Raw genomic sequence first — 16,934 nt, forward strand, 5'->3', positions numbered from 1 at the left:
TTTTACATGGGCTGATGAAAGTAGGGTATGGAAGAATGATTTTAAACTAGAAGATGAGAGGTTTAGGTTAGATGTTAGGAGAAAATTCTTTTTTCGGGGGGTAGTAAGGCACTGGCAGAGACTCCCAGGAAAATTGTGGCTGCCCCATCCCTGGAAGTATTCAAGGCCAGATTGGATGGGGCTTTGAGCAACCTAGTCTAGTGGAAGGTGTTCCTGCCCATTGCAGTGGAGCTGGAACAAGATGAGCTTTAAGGTCCTTTCCAACCCAAACCTTTCTAGGATTCTATGAAATTACACTTACTTAGATGTTAACAGGGACCGTGTGTGCCCTTTGGAAAACACAGCTGCTGGCACAGATGTGCAGCCCAGTTTACTCAGCCACATTGATGAAACTTGTCCATGTATAGAACAGCTTGTTTCTGAAAACCAGAGACAGCTCTAGCTTGTGTTGTCACTATCCCAGTGGCTGGATGTGGTCAGCCTTTGTGTTAAGAGACAGTGCTACTTGGAAAGGTTTATTCCTGCTTGTTGGTCTGATGAGTCTGGAATCACAATTTCCTATCCCTAAATTTTAATTTCCCGGTGTTGTGTAAAGCAGATCATGACCAAAGTTTGAAATTGAAAGAAATTTTTCGTCCAAGAGATATTCAGTGTTAAAACTAATGTTCTCCCTCAAAGAGGAGGCAGAGTAGGGAGGTAGAATTAGTGTTATGTTTTCTTTTGAAAGTGAGTTCAAACTAGCATTGGCTTAAGTGTGTTGTTAGCCCAGCTAAGAGTCCACTACATGTCTATTTCCTGTCTGATGAAGGAGTGGGAGCCAGGGATCACGTGAGGAAAGGATACTGCAGACTGTTTCCAGAGTCAGCTTAGTGAAAGGCACAAGGCCTTTCTTGGGGGTTCTTGGAGTGTCTCCATTATCCTAAAGGCTCTTGTTTGATCTTTGTTTTCAGGTTGCACCAGGAAACTCCTCTCTAGCACTGGAACTGCAGGAAGTGGAGCCCTTGGTGGTGCCCCAGGCTTCTCCCACCCGTGAGCGCTCCCCAGATGTCATTTCCTCTGCTTCCACAGCCATGTCCCAGGATATCCCAGAGATTGCTTCTGAGACCTTGCAGCGCAGCTTTGCAGTGGCTCCAGCTGGGCTCCCTGGGGAGGTGCTGGAGCCTGGGCACCATGCAGACAGTATGGCCTCAGCTGCCTCAGCCCTGCACTTGCTGTCTCCCAGGAACCGCCACAACTCTGAGCACAGCCACCACTCTTTGGACATGCCTCCAGTGGAGGTGGACAGACTGAATGCTCCATCATTACTGGAGACTGCTTTAACTCAGGAAAATGCATCTTCTGACAGTGTTGTGAGTCAGCCATGGCCAGCGGCTCCTGACATAACCCGGGAAACCAGGAACAGCATGGCAGACAGGTAATCACTTGGGTTTGTCTGGCACAGGGTACTTTGTTTGCACTTGCCAAATTAGCAGCTTGGTGAAAAGCTTTTATGTTGTGATTAATCCAGAGCATTTCTCCATCCCTCTTTCCCTTAAAGGATCTGATGAGTCAGCCTTCCTATGTGCTTGGTCTGTGTCCCGAACTTCCTAGTCCACCTCTAACCATTTTTGCTCTCTGATGCTCTTTGCAACATAAGTGATCTCTGTTAAGATGGTGAAAAATCTACTTTGTTGGCCTTCATGGTCACATGGAGACTTGAGATTTTTTTCTATGTACTCTATAAATCAAACCAGTACAAGCTACATTTTGCCCAGATGATGTATTCCTGCAGGCTTTTGTTGAATCAATTGACAACATAACTGACAGGCTTGCTTATAGGTTAATTGTATGTCTCTCTTCTAGGATTGGTTCTATGCAGCTAGTGTTATAAATAAATAAAGTACTTTAGCAGTCAGAAAATAAATGGCAGTGGAGTAGGAATGAAGGATGGTGCAACATCACTTAGGCTGCTTAGAAGGAGCAATTTGTTATGCTGGACCATTGCTGGGTTTCATCACAGAATTAGTGTCCCTGTCTTATAGTGGGATGAGAGCAGCCTGATGCATCTGGCATCTCCAGAGACCACTTAGGCTAGGGCTACATGTGAACCTGCAAACACCTTCCTTTTCAGCAGGACTAGAAGGCTGAGAGGGTCAGTGTTGTCACTCAGGTAATCCTGAACTGTTCCTCATCAGAATTGCAAAGAAGGCCTCACTTGTGCCTCCACAGCTGAGGATGGTGTTCCAGGAAACAGTCCCACCTGATGGCTCTGGGGAGCACATTAAGACTGTGTTTCTACACAGTACTTTTTCTTTTATTCATAATATGAATTTGAGAAAATACTTTTGTAGGAGTTTGCAACTCGCCTCAATCCCACTCTGTCTTTGAATTCTTCAGGATTTCTTCTATCAGAGCTCCAGATCAGCTATCTCTGACTCTGAGAGATTTCACAAGTGCTCACTTGCTTTTAAAGTGCTTCCTGCAAGCTGCATTCAGGCAGACCTAATTGACAGCCTAGAAGCATGTGCAGTTTGCTTTCAAAATCATTATGATACTCAGGCTAGATCCACTGTTACAATTCTGTCTGTTAGAGCTGACCCGTCAAATTCATACACTTCCTCAGACACTTTAAGGAACTAAGAAGCACTGATGATTTTTGCTTCAGTGGTCAGTATTAAATGAAGAAAAACAAAACCAAGATTATGCTGTTCATTGAAGTATGGTGTGGGTGTGCTGCCAGGTTTGAGTAGTGGCTTACCTCTCTTGTATGAATGTCTGTTGGGAGATATTTCTTGGTTAGTACTTCAAGCGTAGCTGAGCTGCTTCTTCCTTTTTGAGGTCCTAGAAAAGCACATGAACAAGTTCAAGTGTTTAGTGCCTCTACACAGCACCTGCCTCTTCCTGGATTTGTGGGATCAGTGTGGGGTTGATTTTTTTTTTTTTTGCAGGCTTTCTATCGGGATCTCTCATGAGACATGGAGAGAGTGAATATCCGAGCTCAAAGAGACTTTCATGATGGTATTTTCTTTTTTCCCCTCCCTAGCCCAAGGGATGAGGTTGAAGAAAAGCACAAGAGCTCTTCCTACCATCGACACAGCTACCACCTTCTGCAGCATGACAGCCAGGATGCCAGTGCAGAACAAAGGTACCAGAGTGCTCAGCCCCCTCTCTTGCCCTTCATGGACTAAGCTCAGGTAGCATTCATGCCTCTGCCCCAGCCCAGCTTCCCTCATGTTCTGATGACTTCAGCTTATCTCAAGATTGGCCTCTGGGTGCTCTCCATTTTATTCTCTGTAGGGACGGGTTTGACTGTGCTGCTTCTAAAAAGCATGGACCAAGCTTTTACTGGCTTAACTACCAGTAAAAACCTATTAAGAGATCAGTTTCCAAATATTGGACCTTATATAAGGTCTAACTACCTCAGTAGTAAGTTTCTTGCTTCTGACATCTTTCATCCCTTATGAGTCCCCCTGAAGTTCTGTGTGCACATGCTGTCTGTCTGACAAACTCAGCCCTGTTTGACAGCTAAGGGTTGTCCACAATCCACACATAAATTCAAACTGAAATGTGCAGCCTCTATTGGAAGCTGGTTAGCAGGTGAAAGTCGCCAAGGTACTGAGGATCACAGATGTTTTAGGCTCACCTGATCCTCCTCTGCTCTTGCAGAGTATTCTGTGTCCAGTGCTTGCTGTCTGTGAAGCTGTAAAAATGTGCTGTGCTTGAGGTCCCTGTGAGGCCATGCTGGGGCTCGAGTGCCAGTATTTGCAGCTAAACAGGCATCGTTCAGCCATGCTGCCTGAGTCCCCTGCAGGGACCCTCCAAGCCTTACTGCACAGCATTCGAGCTCAGCCTGAGCAGACTGGGATCAAAGCAGAGCAGCCTGTTCTGAGCTCTGCAGAGGTGACTGTGAAAGGTTAAGGTGGGGCTGTCTGTAGCTGACTCTGGCCATCCGTGGATGAAGGGCTGTGTGAATCCATCCCCACAGTGAAGGCTGACACAGTCCAGTGTTGTGAGTGATGTTCTCTTCCCTGCTGTTCCTTCACAGTGATCACGATGATGAAGTTGCAAGCTTGGCTTCTACGTCAGGTGGATTTGGTGCCAAAGCATCTGCGCAGAGGCTGCCTGTGAAGGACTGGAAAGTCAAGGCATCCCCCCGGGCTTCCCCAAAGCTAAAGCGGAAGGGCAAGAAAGATGATGGGTATGCTGGGCTTGCCAGGGCACAGGAGGCTCCAGGACCATCTGGGCAGGGCCAAAGCCTCTTGTAGCCATTGGGATCTGAGGCAGCAGCCAAGTGCTCCCAGCCCTCGCTCCCTTTGCAAAGGGCAAGAACCCACAGAAAGCATTGCTGGCTACTCAAACACTGACTGGCACTCAGGTGTGGGAATAGTTCTGCATTACCTCCAGCTGGCACTCAAAATCCAAAATATAGTCTGGGCTTGGGAAGAATGTGTGGGAGGTAAATTCACGTTGAGGGGGACACTGGGCGATTTCACTGGTTTCAATGAAAGCTTTATTGGAACTGTGATGCTGTGAGTGTCACAATGGCCTCCATTTTTAATTGGCTTCTGAACAGTGGCACAGTGCCCTTGTTCAGCAATATCTGTAATTTATTACCTGCTTGTTGCTTCTGTGTTTTTCTAAATGTGCCTATGTCAATATCTTGCAAGTGAACATTGGTGACTGGAAAGGTCTGTCCATGGCACGTTAGACCAATCTGTCTGCATCAGTATGAGGAGAGCAGCACAGCTTCTGCACGGGGCTCCCTCCTCTTGTTGTGTTTCCATAGCTCCATAATTTGGACCTCTGGCTGTGCAGATCACAACAAAGATGGGCTATGACATTTAATTCTGGCTGTGGTCCTGCACAGGGACACCCAGAAGCTCTTGGTCTCTGAAATGACTCACTTTTTCTGCCTCAGTCCTTTTAAAGTTGCCGAGTGGGTATTATCTGAGAACTAAAAATGTTTACTTTTCTTCAGAGATCTGTGACTTTGATGGAGACATGCAATATTAGTGGATCAGTTCAGTGTTTTTCTTTATTCTGCTGTATGAGCTGGAGTGTGTCACTAGTTTCTTCACCTTGAGAGCTGGAATCACACTTGATGATTTGTGTTCATTCATTCTAAATTCTAACAAATGATTACTTGTTTTTTATTTTGATAAAATACTGGGAGACCTTCAAAAGCTGTTTGGCAAAGTCTTGCCTGGCTTTGAATTTGGACAAAACTGAAAAATCAGTGTGCAGTGCACTTTGTAACAGTCCTCATTAACACTTGCTTCAGGTCTCTTCCCTGCCAAGGGACCAGTCTGTAAAGAATTTCAGGGTCTGTGAGCAGTGCAAATGATAGTTGCACAGTGAACAGTGCTGTAAGGACTGGGATTTCATCACCTTCCCATCATTCTCCATGTTACAAAAGGCAGAACGGAGTTATGAGCTGGAGTGTAAAATCTAAAGCAACCATAAAATGTGTGATCTGTTCTGGCAGACTTGGATAATAAGAGGAGTTAATTGACATAATTGGGTTACTACTCTTTCTCTGTTTATTTCCAGGGATATGAACCAGTCACCAAGATCATTGAACAACCAGGTGAGTCAGAGCTGCTCTTCATGATGCTTCTTATCTTACTAGGAAAGGCCTAAGAGAAAGTTCATCGCAGTTCCTTGAAGTATCATGGGTCCTGCCCTAGCAGGTTGAGATGGGGCTGCACTTGGGCTTGGAATTGCTCTGTGCTGACATGCAGGAGAGAAGGAGCTCTGCTCTCCAGACTAATGATATCCTTCTCATACTTGCCTCTGCCTTGCAGTAGGATAAGCTGTTCCCAGCAAAGAAAGTGTCACAGAGGGATTGACCTTGATGTGTGTGTCTCCTTGTTCCTTCCCCTTAAGAGTGGGTCCTCACACTCCTTGAACTGTTTTGAGCAATTGAAGCAACAACATATATAAATTTATACTTGTCCAGTTGTTTGCTTTTCATAAATAAATGAAAGATCTGAAAAAGTGCTCTAAAGAAGCCTCCTTACCGTACTGATTGCACAGCTCTTTTTTGAGTGTTTGAGGTCACCGTTTACATTTGTAGACATGAACACTCTCAGTACCTGGCCAAAAGTGAGTAATATCTGTTTTGAAGGGCATCTTGAATCTAAACAGTTCATGTTCTAAACAACCATATGTTAATTCCACGCAGGAACCTTGCTTTATCAGTTCATTCCTTGGCACAAAAGTTCTTGGGAACAGGCATTAAACTGGTCCTGTTTGCTACGTTGTGTGTTACACTTCACTTCCAGGCACAGAGGGTTGACTGAATACTGAGCAGAAAGCTCAGCTGACCTCCAGTCCTGTTAGAAATGAATGCTTGTCCTCTCCAATGTAGGTGACACCAGAGTTCCAGGATGAGCTGATGTGCATCCTGAGGAGCCAGCAGCGGGAACTCTCCGAGCTGCGGCAGAACCAGATGGAGCTGCTGCAGAGACTCACGGATCACCTCGATGCCATCCAGAGCTCCCTCATGGGCCACATGGAGAGAGTGATCGACTCCCAGCAGGAGCAGGAGCGTATCCTTGCTTGCAAGTGTTGAGTGGAAGGCTGCAAGGCAGACTGGAGGCGTGAGGAGGGCTCAGAAAGGTCAAGGATCTTGGGAGCATGGGGCCGTAGATGCAGTACAATTGCATGGCTGCAGTGTAACTATTTCAGTTCCTCTCAGACCCTTTCTCAGAGCAAGAAACTCAGAACAGAGAAGAACTGACACTTTCCCTGTGCTCTCACTAGATCTTAGGTACCCATTAAGCCATAAGTGCTGCAGTGCTGGTGTATACCAGAGGTGCACTTGGTGCATTATCCCACCTCAGGCAGTGGCCAGTTGCACAAAAGTAATTATGGACTGATCCTTTCCTTCCTTCCCTCCTTAAGGCAAGTCAGTACTTGCACCAGAAATAGCATCTGGCTGCCATACTGTATAGCTGGATATAGAATTATCTTGTTTGTCCACATTTATTCATATGGTGGTCTACAGGTCCCTTCCTTATGTGTTGTCTGAGAAGTATTTTCCTTTGGTGCTTTCAAACCTGGTATCCAAATATTTGTATTGTATTATGAGTCATTGCTTCCTGTGTACATTTGCTGCACTGAATTTGGTTATGTTCCCCAAACTAAACGGCTCAAGCCTATCTCATGTCAGAAACCACTCTTAACTTCTATGACAATAGCTTTCTCTATTAATTAGTCTTGGATTTTCCATTTTTGCCCATCAGTCTGATATTCACAGATAATTTGGATAGCTTTCTACTGAATTTCAGTGTCTAGAGCTATATTGTAATACTAGAATAATTCTTCCTTTCTCCACTACTTAATGGATGGACTGAATTTTGTCAGCAGCTGAATTGTCATTTCATTGTTTATTTAAAATGTATTTGTGTGTTGGCTCCTTCAGAGAAGTTGTTTGCTTCATGAGGTATGCGTAGCCTAAAGCCAGGATTTGCTCCCATGCACTGTATCAGTTCCATCCTCTAATTCCATCCTATAGAAACATTTTTACCAACTTGCTCTTTATGAACATTGGACTTAATGGTTTCTGGTGTCCTGCTTTTGGCTCAGATGGAGTTAATTTTCTTCACAGCAGCTCATATGTGATATGTTTTGGATTTGTGACCAAAACAGTGCTGATAACACTCTGATGTTTTCACTGGTTTTGCTTTTTCTAAGCCCTGTCAAGGCCTTCTCTGTTTCTCACACTGCTCCACCAGGCAGAAACTGGGGGTGGTGAAAAGTTGGGAGGGGACAGAGCCAGGACAGCTGACCCCAGTGACCAAAGGGATGCCCCACACTGTATGATGCTGTGCTCAGCAGTAAAGGCTGGGGGAAAGGAGGAGGAAGAGGGGACCCTTGGATTGATGGTGTTTGTCTTCCCCAGGCAGCATTAGGCATGAGGGAGCCCTGCTTTCCTGGGAATGGCTGAACACCTGCTCACCAATGGGAAGTAGTAAATAAATTCCTTACTTTCTTTGGTTGGCATGTGCAGTTTTTGCTTTACCTCTTGTAAATTTGCTCTCACTGAGCCTCTGGAGCTGAGGCTACTGTCCATCCTTGTGGACAGGAGTGTTGTGGGTAGACAGGAAATCTTTCGTTGTGCTCCTTAACACAAATTCTCATTAGAGAGAAGGCTGGACCGGGTGCTGATGGAAGGGCAGCAGCGCAGTGGGCAGCTCCAGGAGCACCTTTCCCAGCAGCTCTCCCAGTCCCTGTCCACAGCTGTGTGTAACCGTCTGGAGAGGACCGTTCGGGAGGAGATGAAGAAAACAGTGCCCCAGTGTGAGTGTGGCTGCCTAAGTCTGGCAGGTGGATCCCTACAGGTGGCTCCATCGGGGTCAAATATGAAGCAGGAGTTAGGTTGTGTGGACACCAGTCTGTCTGCACAACAGACTGCTGTGGGCCCCACTGTAATCTGAGAAGAGGGGCTGTGGTTTAGAAGCAATATGAGGCTCCCAGAGGGAATGCCTTTCCAGAAAGTGTGATGTGACCTTCCACTATAATCTCTAAAGCATTTGGAGTCTGTTCAGTGGAGGAAGGTGAAAGAGGCTGATGAGTTTGAAAATGCTGAGACTTGGCTGGAGCAAGCTTGAAGTTGTCTTTGCCCTTTCTCGATGCACTGGCACCATGAATGTAAGGAAATGTTCCAAAAACTGCTGGTGGGAAAGCCTGCAACCAGTAGCTGCCTAAGGCAGGGCTATCTGCTGTTCTAGATCAGGTCAGCTGTGACTTTGTCACACCAACTCTTAAAAACCTTCAAGGCTGGAGGTTCCACAACTTCTGGTGACTTCCAGAGCTGTACCACCTGCCTAGAAAAAACTTTCTTCAAATGTACAACCTTGGTTCCCCAAGCAAAGTTTATGGTCATTGTCCCTTGGTGTGTCATATCCAAGAATCATTGTATTCCATTTTTTCTGGGCTTTGAAGTGTGTCTTTAGGCTTAAAGCTGCAATTCTGTTCTGTTTTTGTTAATTCTAGGCATTTCCAAGAGCATGGACCCTACTGTCAGCCAGCTCAGTAATACTATTGCTGCCAAGCTCACTGCTGTTGAGGGGACACTGAAAGAGAATATTACCAAGCTAGTGAAATCAAAGGTAAGGAGTACCAGAGTAGCTTTTCCAGGGCACAATGAGTTGTCACCTGCCTGGGTAGCAACTTCTTATGCCTTTTCCCCTCACCTCTCTCTAGGTAATGCCAGTTTAGCTGCCAGTAGTCAAAGCTTTTTCATGGTCTCATTAGGAAGACAGGCTCTTTGTATGCTCCCCTGCCCACTTTGCCTCATTAACACTTTTTTAATTTACCAAGTTGTTAATTTTATACTAGCATAGAAATTCTAACCAAAGCTGTGACTTTTAGGGCCAATTCAGTCAGTCAAGTCGCAAACATTTGACTGGCTCCGTTCTGTTCTCTGTATCTACATTATTTAGAGGGCACAAGCTGCTTACTTACCTTGGCAGGGAATGATGGTTTTTTGGAAGGAAGGAAGGAAGGAGAAGGAGAAAGGAGCTGTGCCTGACTGACTGTGCCACCTTCCCTTGCTCTACAGCAGAAGTACAGAGAAATGGTGCTCGTTTTGGGCAGCCCCTGAGCAAGCAGAGTTTTTGCCTGCTGGAGTCACGGTGCAGCCTGGCCAGTGGGAAGAGCCAAGGGAGCACCCTTGGACACTGGGCTGTCCTTACCTGGTGTGGATGTGTTGCAGGGACCTGGTGTTTGCTCACACCCTTAGTCCTGGAGCAGACTGTAGTTAATTTTATGAAATCTTCTGTGTTTGCTTGTAAGAACCTTACAGACAGTGTTGTGAGGGCCACAGCTGACACTCTGCAGGGACCCATCCAGTCAGCCTACAGGGAGGCCTTCCAGAGCGTCGTGCTGCCAGCCTTTGAGAAGAGCTGCCAGTCCATGTTCCAGCAAATCAATGATACCTTCAAGCAGGGCACACAGGAATGTGAGTGGGTCTTCTTCTTTGAGTCTCCTCTGCACTATTTGCATTAGTGGCTGGAAACACATTGGCTTTATGTTTTTGCCTTTCAGAGTTTCACTGTGGGTGTTTAACCTCTTAGCCCATCCATGTGCTCTGTTTCATACTTGGGAAGCAGAAGTGGAGAGGTTTTTGTGAGTGGTGCTATAAGAGTAGGGATTCACTTCTGGTCTTTGTAGCCCACATAGCAAAACACTCAGCTGTGTTCTGGGAATTTCTGACTTCATCTATTGAGTAGGAAAGCCCAGCTGCAGGATTATCCCATCCTGGTGTCAGGACCATGATGAATGGACTGGATAGCAGTCCTGCAGCTAGGCTCTCCTCTCAGAGGGCTAATGGATTGGAGAAGGTTTAGAGTAGGGTACTGGAATGACCAAAGCTTAAATAGTGGCTGAGCAGTGTGAACACAGTCAGGCTGAAATAGAGTATACCCTTAAGTAAGGAAAACTGTACACTGATGCACTGAAGGAAGATCATTCCTGTTCTCAGGCTTAGGATGCAGATCCTTGGCCTTTGGGGAGGCTGGACAGGTATTACTCTGCAGAGCTGGTTTCTGAGAGGGCCTGAATGTGGCCAGTGCTAGCACAGTGACTTCTGTTGGCCATAGATCTGCAGGGTGTCTCCAGCTGCTGTTTATTTTGCACCCTTCCTCTTCTGCACAAGTCTCCCACAAATATGAGAACTTACATTCTTCTCCCTTTTGATCAGGCCAGTTCATAAGATATTTTAAAATATCTTATTTTAAAATCTCTGGAGACATGATTTCTTTTTTGTCTGAAAAGTTCCCCTCTTTCTTCATGAGCACTGAACTAATGCAGATTACAATTCACACTACGTATGAAATAAAACACCCTCACTCCTGCTTTTATCTCTTCTGAACAAGGAGTGCCTGTAGAAGTCTGTTGTAGGAGAACTGGTGGGTTTGTTGTTGTGTTTTGTGGTCCTGTGTGATGGGGAGACTGGAAAATGGGTTTCCAGTTTAATACAATGCAGCCCAAAACAAAGCTTGTGCTTCTCCTCTGTCCTGTTCTCATACAATGGCTCAACAATTGCTTCTGCTGGAACAGAACATGTAGGGCCTGGCAGCTAGATTTCTGATCATTTCCATAGCTACAGATGGCACAAACATCTCCTCCTCTGCTTGTTGCAGATATCCAGCAGCTGGAGGCTCACTTGAAGAACAAGAAGGTACGAGAGCAGGAGGTGCGGGACCCGCTGCTGAACCAGCTTCGGCAGCTCATCAGCACCTTCCAGAGCACCACGGAGCAGCTGGCATCCACCATTGCAGCCAGTGTCCATGCTGAGGTGCAGCACCAGCTGCACATCATCGTGGGCAAGTAAGTTGGCAGCTGGGCTTGTGGAAAGAGATGTCAACGAGATGTTACATGCATGTAGCGCTTGCACTTCTCCCTGCTTAGTTGTGGAAGCAAGCCAGGAGTGCTTGTTGGCCCTGCAGTGCTTGTTGGCCCTGCACATATGGCAAAGCACATGGGCTGGTGACTGTTGCCTACAGAAGGTTTCCCAGCTGTATTGGGAAGCTCAGCTTTTCCCCAGGTCTCAGGTGCACAGTGGAGAGCAGAAGGATCTAAGGCACCCCTAGGCACACTCAAATCTCAATACTTCTTGAAGATCATTTCAGAGGAGTCTTTTGAAGGCTTTTCTTTACTCAGTGTCCTCAGGCATACAGTTTCTACAGGCTACTATCTCTCCCCACAACTGCTCTGCAGCAGTTTGTGCTTCACCCTCCTGGGAGCTGGAGTTGTTTAGGAGAAAAGGAGACTCAAGGGTGACCTTATCACTCTCTACAACTTCCTGAAAGGTGGTTGTAGTCAGGTGGGGGTTGGTCTCTTTCACCAGGCAGCAACTCAGAAAAAGAGGACACAGTCTCAAGTTGCACCAAGGGAAAATTAGACTGGATATTAGGAAAAAGTTTTTCATGAAAGAGTGATAAAGTACTGTCATGGTCTGCCTGGGGAGGTGGTGGAGTCACCATCCCTGGATGTGTTTAAAAAAAGACTGGATATGGCACTTGGTGCCATGGTCTAGTTGAGGTGTTAGGGCGTGGGTTGGACTCGATCTTGAAGGTCTCTTCCGACCTAGTCATTCTGTGATTCTGTTTCAGGATGGGATCCCAGCAGTGCCTCCAGCACATTCACACCATGAAGCAGTGGCAGATTGCCAGGCATTGGGATTGGCTGGTGGTCACCTGCAGGGCAGAGCAGCCCTGTCTATTTTAAGCCACTAAAACATATGTCAGAACACACCAGGGTCTTTAGTGCAGGCCAGAGTTGCCAGGAAGGCCACCAGACTAAATCCTGGTCTTGTTCCTTGGGCAGTGCTTGTTCCCAGGGAGTTCCTGCTTTTCTACTCATGGTATAGCAGATTTGATGCTTTGTGAGAGGGGAGAATCCAGCCCTTGAGGGAAAAGGTGTCACATAGAGCAGCAGATTCTGCACTGTGAAATCCTCTTCTGTGGAGAAGTCACAGGCACAGTGTAAGAGTGTTCTCATTCTAAAGGTGTCATCTGCACACTAGGAGCAGCATCTGACAGATCTCCTGTAGGAAGCTGGCCCCATTTGGGAATAAACCCACAGCTTAGTTACCTTGCTTGCAAGACAGAGACATGAAAGATTTAAAACATTGTTTAATGAGAGGCTTAGTTCCCTGAAATGTCACTTTCTTGCACATGTCCCAAGCACACCCTGGGACATGGTGGTGCTGGCCACAGAGTTGCCTGTGCCTCAGATCTGTTTGTATGAGCCCTTAGGGAGCCACACTACAATAAGCAAACCAGCCTGTGCTTTCTCACTGGTACAAGCTTTGTGCAGTGTTATCCCTTGGCTCTTCATTCTCAGAGGTACTCATGGGTTCTGTTTTGGTTTTTTTCAGCATGCAGGAGTCTATTTTGGCCCAGGTGCAGAGAGTCATTAAAGGAGAAGTGAGCCTGGCTATGAAGGAGCAGCAAGCAGCTGTCACCTCGAGCATTGTCCAGGCAATGCGCTCAGCAGCTGGGACACCCATCCCCTCTACTCACATGGATTTCCAGTCCCAACAGACTCACATCCTTCAACTGCTCCAGCAGGGACACCTCAACCAAGCTTTCCAGCAGGTACCTAGTTTTCCTGGTAGTCATCCACTGCTTCTTGGAGACTGAGAAGGAAAAAAGGGCTCCTTGGGGTGGGCATGTAACAGCTTACACAGGAGTTGACTGAAAAGACCTGTGGCAGTGGAGTGTTTGAGGGATGCAGTTGCTCTCATGCAGGTGGAGCCAGAACCATGCAGGTTCCATGATTTGGTACCAGTTAGGTTCCTTCATCCCTGCCCATGTCCTGTCAGGACAGTGTCAGTGCTCCAGTAAAACCTGTGTGTTCTGCCATCGGTGCTGACACGTGGCACCCCTCTGAAGAGCAACAGCTTCATAAGCCTCTCCAGGCAGATCTACCAGCTGGGGCCTGACCTTGCCTCTGACTTTGAACATGCAGGCAGATCTATGTGAGCTGTTGCAGACAAACTCTTCTGGGAAGAGTGATAGCACTGCTGGCCCTGCTCCATGCTGCTGACTGCAACCTGCTCCCCTCTGTCTGGCTGTGCTCTGTTCAGCTTGGAACAGACACAGGTGTCCTCAGCATAGAGCAAGAGTATAAAGATGGCCCTGCTGGCCTGTACAGCAGAGGTGTAGAAATTTTTGCTCCCAGAGGAGGCTGTCGAGCCACTGAGCATCCCAGAGCTGTCACTGTGTCCCTCACCTGCCTGTTGGTTCCTGTGCACTTTCAGCTGTGTCTTCCTTGCAGGCTCTAACAGCAGCTGATCTCAACCTGGTTCTATATGTCTGTGAAACTGTGGATACTCAGCAAGTATTTGGACAGCATCCATGCCCACTGTCTCAGCCTGTGCTGCTCTCCCTCATTCAGCAGCTCTCCTCAGATCTGGGCACTCGTACAGAACTGAAGTTGACGTGAGTATGACCAGAGAACTGGGTCCTGTTCTTAGCCTTGGCTTTAAATTCTGGAATTGGAAGGTGGAAATTTGACAAAAGTTGGGAGTTCCTGTAGCCTGTTACTGGCATGTTTACAGCCAGTGGTAACTCAGAAAAATATGTCATCATTGCCACAGAAAGCTTTGCTGCCCTGAGGTAGTAATGGAAGGAGTACCCAGCAGTAGGTGCTGGTACTCTGGAATTGTAGCCTGTAAATATTTGCAGCCTGTGCAGTAATCCCCATTCCCCAAGGAATGATCATCTTGTGGAGGCAAAAGGAGGGATAGTGCCATGTTCCCTGGACAGTATAATATCCAGGGCAAGTTTGCTGTGTCCTCTACTCTTAACCCATCACTGGACTTTGTGTTGGCAGTTTCTTGTCGTGACTGTCAGAAAGGCTCAGTGGGAGGCTGCAGCAGGAGCTACTGGTATAATTTCTGGTGGATGTTCCAAGCAAAGCTTGTGTGACAAAATAGTGACTGTACTGATACTTGCCATGAACATTTTTAGTGTCTGAGTCAAAACCCTGCTATCTGCCCTTAAAAGCTAAATTGTTAAGGTACCTACAGGTTTTGACTATGGCTTGTATGGAAAAATTACTTGAATTGAGTTTTTAACTCAATAAGGATAAAGCAAGCTAGAAAAACTGAAAAGAACTTCCAGTCAAGTTACAGGCTGGTAATTGGGGTTAAAGCTACTGCTGTAAAGTTTAAACTGCATTGTTACTGAAAACCTACAGTGACCACATTGCTTTACTCAGTCTGTGGTTTAAAAGCTGATGGCTCATCTGAACTTCAGAGTGACTTGTTGATCTTCTCCTACCCCTTCCTGGATGGATTTTATTGTAACCCTACACAAACGGAGCCTCACTGCTGAGGGGTTTTACTGGTTTATGAGTGACTAATTCTGCTTAAAGGTATTTAAGAAAATACCTACTGAGAGTTACCTGCAGCACCATGGGGAGTTCTCACTGGCTGGTGCCTCTGCTTTGGTTCCAGCAGCCAGGTTGTGGGGCAGGTGGGCAGGCTGGGAGCTGTAGGCTGACCTCACATATTTGGGAAGGTATAGGTGGACTCTGCTGTGAGTCAGAAATGTTGATTTCGTGACAGCTGAACATACTGCAGGGTTTGGGTGGAGTGGGGAACAAAACTGCATCTTCAGTGCTAGCATGAACTGAATCAGGCTGAGATCGTATTCTGGGTTTGGTCCTAACCATGCTCTCTATCCTTCAGCTACTTGGAGGATGCAGTGATGCACCTGGACCAAAGTGACCCCATCACCCGAGACCACATGGGGTCAGTCATGAACCAGGTGCGGCAAAAGCTCTTCCAGTTCCTCCAGGTGGAACCCCACAACCCTCTGAGCAAACCCGCGCGTCGCCTCATGATCATGCTCCAGGGCTTGGTCACCCCTGGCATGACCTAGGAGGACCTGGCTGCCTGGTGGGCTGCTCCACCAAAGCCCACCCAGCAGATCCACAGTTACTAACAACGTCTGGCTGGTGTTAAGAGCTCTTGCAAGAAAATCTATCAACACGTGTGTGATGTCTCTAAGGCGAACGCCATCTGTGTATAGTTCCAAATAGTCACTGAACATTCACTTGGCTTATTTTTCCTAAATAGCCTCTTTTTTGAGAATTAAATCTCTTCTTCACCTGCCCATCCGTCCCCAAGGCTGGCTGGCAGCCCATGCAGCAGAAGCCAATGGATTTCTTACCCCCTTAAAAGTTTGGATCTGCTGTCTTCAGCAGGGGAGCCTGAGCACAGGGGCTGCCAGTGCTCCCTGTTGACCAGAAACCTGTACCCACACCTTAGTGAAGGGCTCCAACTCCTCCTCCCTGGCAGGCTGTAGGCACAGGGGCGAGGCCAGCTGAGTGAGAGGGGTTAGTTAAAATTCATTCATTAGCTAGTTACTCTGAGGTTCGTTAATTCCAGATCCACAGTGGAGTGCCCAGCCCACCTGATCCAGCGAGGCAGGTTTGGGCAGGGGAGTGATACCTCTTGAGTGCCCCAGGGAGGGGCTCTGGGTCAGGATGCTGAGGCAGCAGCAAACTGCAAGAGCCCAGGGGTCCACCGGTTCTGTTGTGCTTCAGAGCATGTCCATGTTTCAGACATTAGTTTTGATTTTACACCGAGGTTTTTCTTTTTATCTAAATTTTGAAGTTTTGGGGGGTTTTGTTGTTCGTTTTTTTGTTTTTTTGAAATAACATTAAGAACAATTCAATAAAAAACTTTTGGAAAAAAAAAAAGTTGAGACCTTCTTCTGTTGTGTGATGGAAGGGGAAGATTGAGGGATCTTTGAGGATATCAAACCATCTCCAGGCTGGAGCCTGAGGTGAGGGGCCAGGATGTTCTCTCTCTTCCCAGATTTTTTTCCTGATTCTCTGCTCAAGCTTTCCTGTGTGAGTCGAGCAGGGCATGGTGGTTTCTGCTTCCTGGGAGAGGCAGAGGTGAGGGTGGGCTGCTGACTGTGGGAAGGGGAAATTAATTCCCCTTTTCACAGCAAAAATGTGTCTGGCTGCTCCTCCTTCCTGGAGAAGGCTTTGGGAAGACCTTACCGCACCTTCCCAGTATGTAAAGGAGCTCCAGTAGAGCTGGAGAGGGATTTCGGACAAAGGCATAGAGTGACAGGACAAGGGTGAATGGCTTCACACTGACAGAGGACAAGATCAGATCGGATATTAGGAAACATTTCTTCCCTGTAAGGACAGTGGGTCACCAGTTGCCCAGAGAAGCTGTGGATGCCCCATCCCTGGAAGCGTTCACAAGACCAGGTTGCACAGGGCAGGAAGATGTTCCGTTCCCTACCGGCTTGGAACGAGATGGTTTTTACGGTCCCGTCCAACCCAAACCACTCTGTGTCTCCCTGAGCTGAGAGGAGCCCCGGCAGGGCGAGGCGGGGGCCGGTCCCGGGGCGGTGCCGGGGGGCGGTGCCGGGGCTGGTCCGGGGCGAGCGGCGGGCGCCGAGCACACGGCGGCG

The 16,934-nt window shown here is 47.3% G+C and overlaps 1 protein-coding gene across 2 annotated transcripts in view; it reads left to right on the top strand.

Annotated features, from left to right (window-relative positions):
- EDC4 (enhancer of mRNA decapping 4) overlaps nt 1-16,275 on the top strand; it is a 33,696-nt gene extending 17,421 nt beyond the window's left edge. The window contains exons 18-29 of one of the 2 annotated variants that reach the window (XM_062499840.1): nt 951-1,414; nt 3,023-3,124; nt 4,025-4,177; nt 5,530-5,566; nt 6,350-6,530; nt 8,128-8,283; nt 8,980-9,095; nt 9,781-9,946; nt 11,130-11,316; nt 12,869-13,088; nt 13,771-13,934; nt 15,188-16,275. In XM_062499840.1, the coding sequence (XP_062355824.1) occupies nt 951-1,414; nt 3,023-3,124; nt 4,025-4,177; nt 5,530-5,566; nt 6,350-6,530; nt 8,128-8,283; nt 8,980-9,095; nt 9,781-9,946; nt 11,130-11,316; nt 12,869-13,088; nt 13,771-13,934; nt 15,188-15,380 (2,139 nt within the window). In that variant the 3' untranslated portion in view covers nt 15,381-16,275. The remainder of the gene's footprint in view (nt 1-950; nt 1,415-3,022; nt 3,125-4,024; nt 4,178-5,529; nt 5,567-6,349; nt 6,531-8,127; nt 8,284-8,979; nt 9,096-9,780; nt 9,947-11,129; nt 11,317-12,868; nt 13,089-13,770; nt 13,935-15,187) is intronic. The other variant, XM_062499842.1, reaches the window with a different exon arrangement.
- The last annotated feature ends 659 nt before the right edge of the window (nt 16,276-16,934 follow it).

The sequence above is a fragment of the Cinclus cinclus genome, chromosome 11 (assembly GCF_963662255.1).
Source record: "Cinclus cinclus chromosome 11, bCinCin1.1, whole genome shotgun sequence".
NCBI lineage: Eukaryota > Metazoa > Chordata > Aves > Passeriformes > Cinclidae > Cinclus > Cinclus cinclus.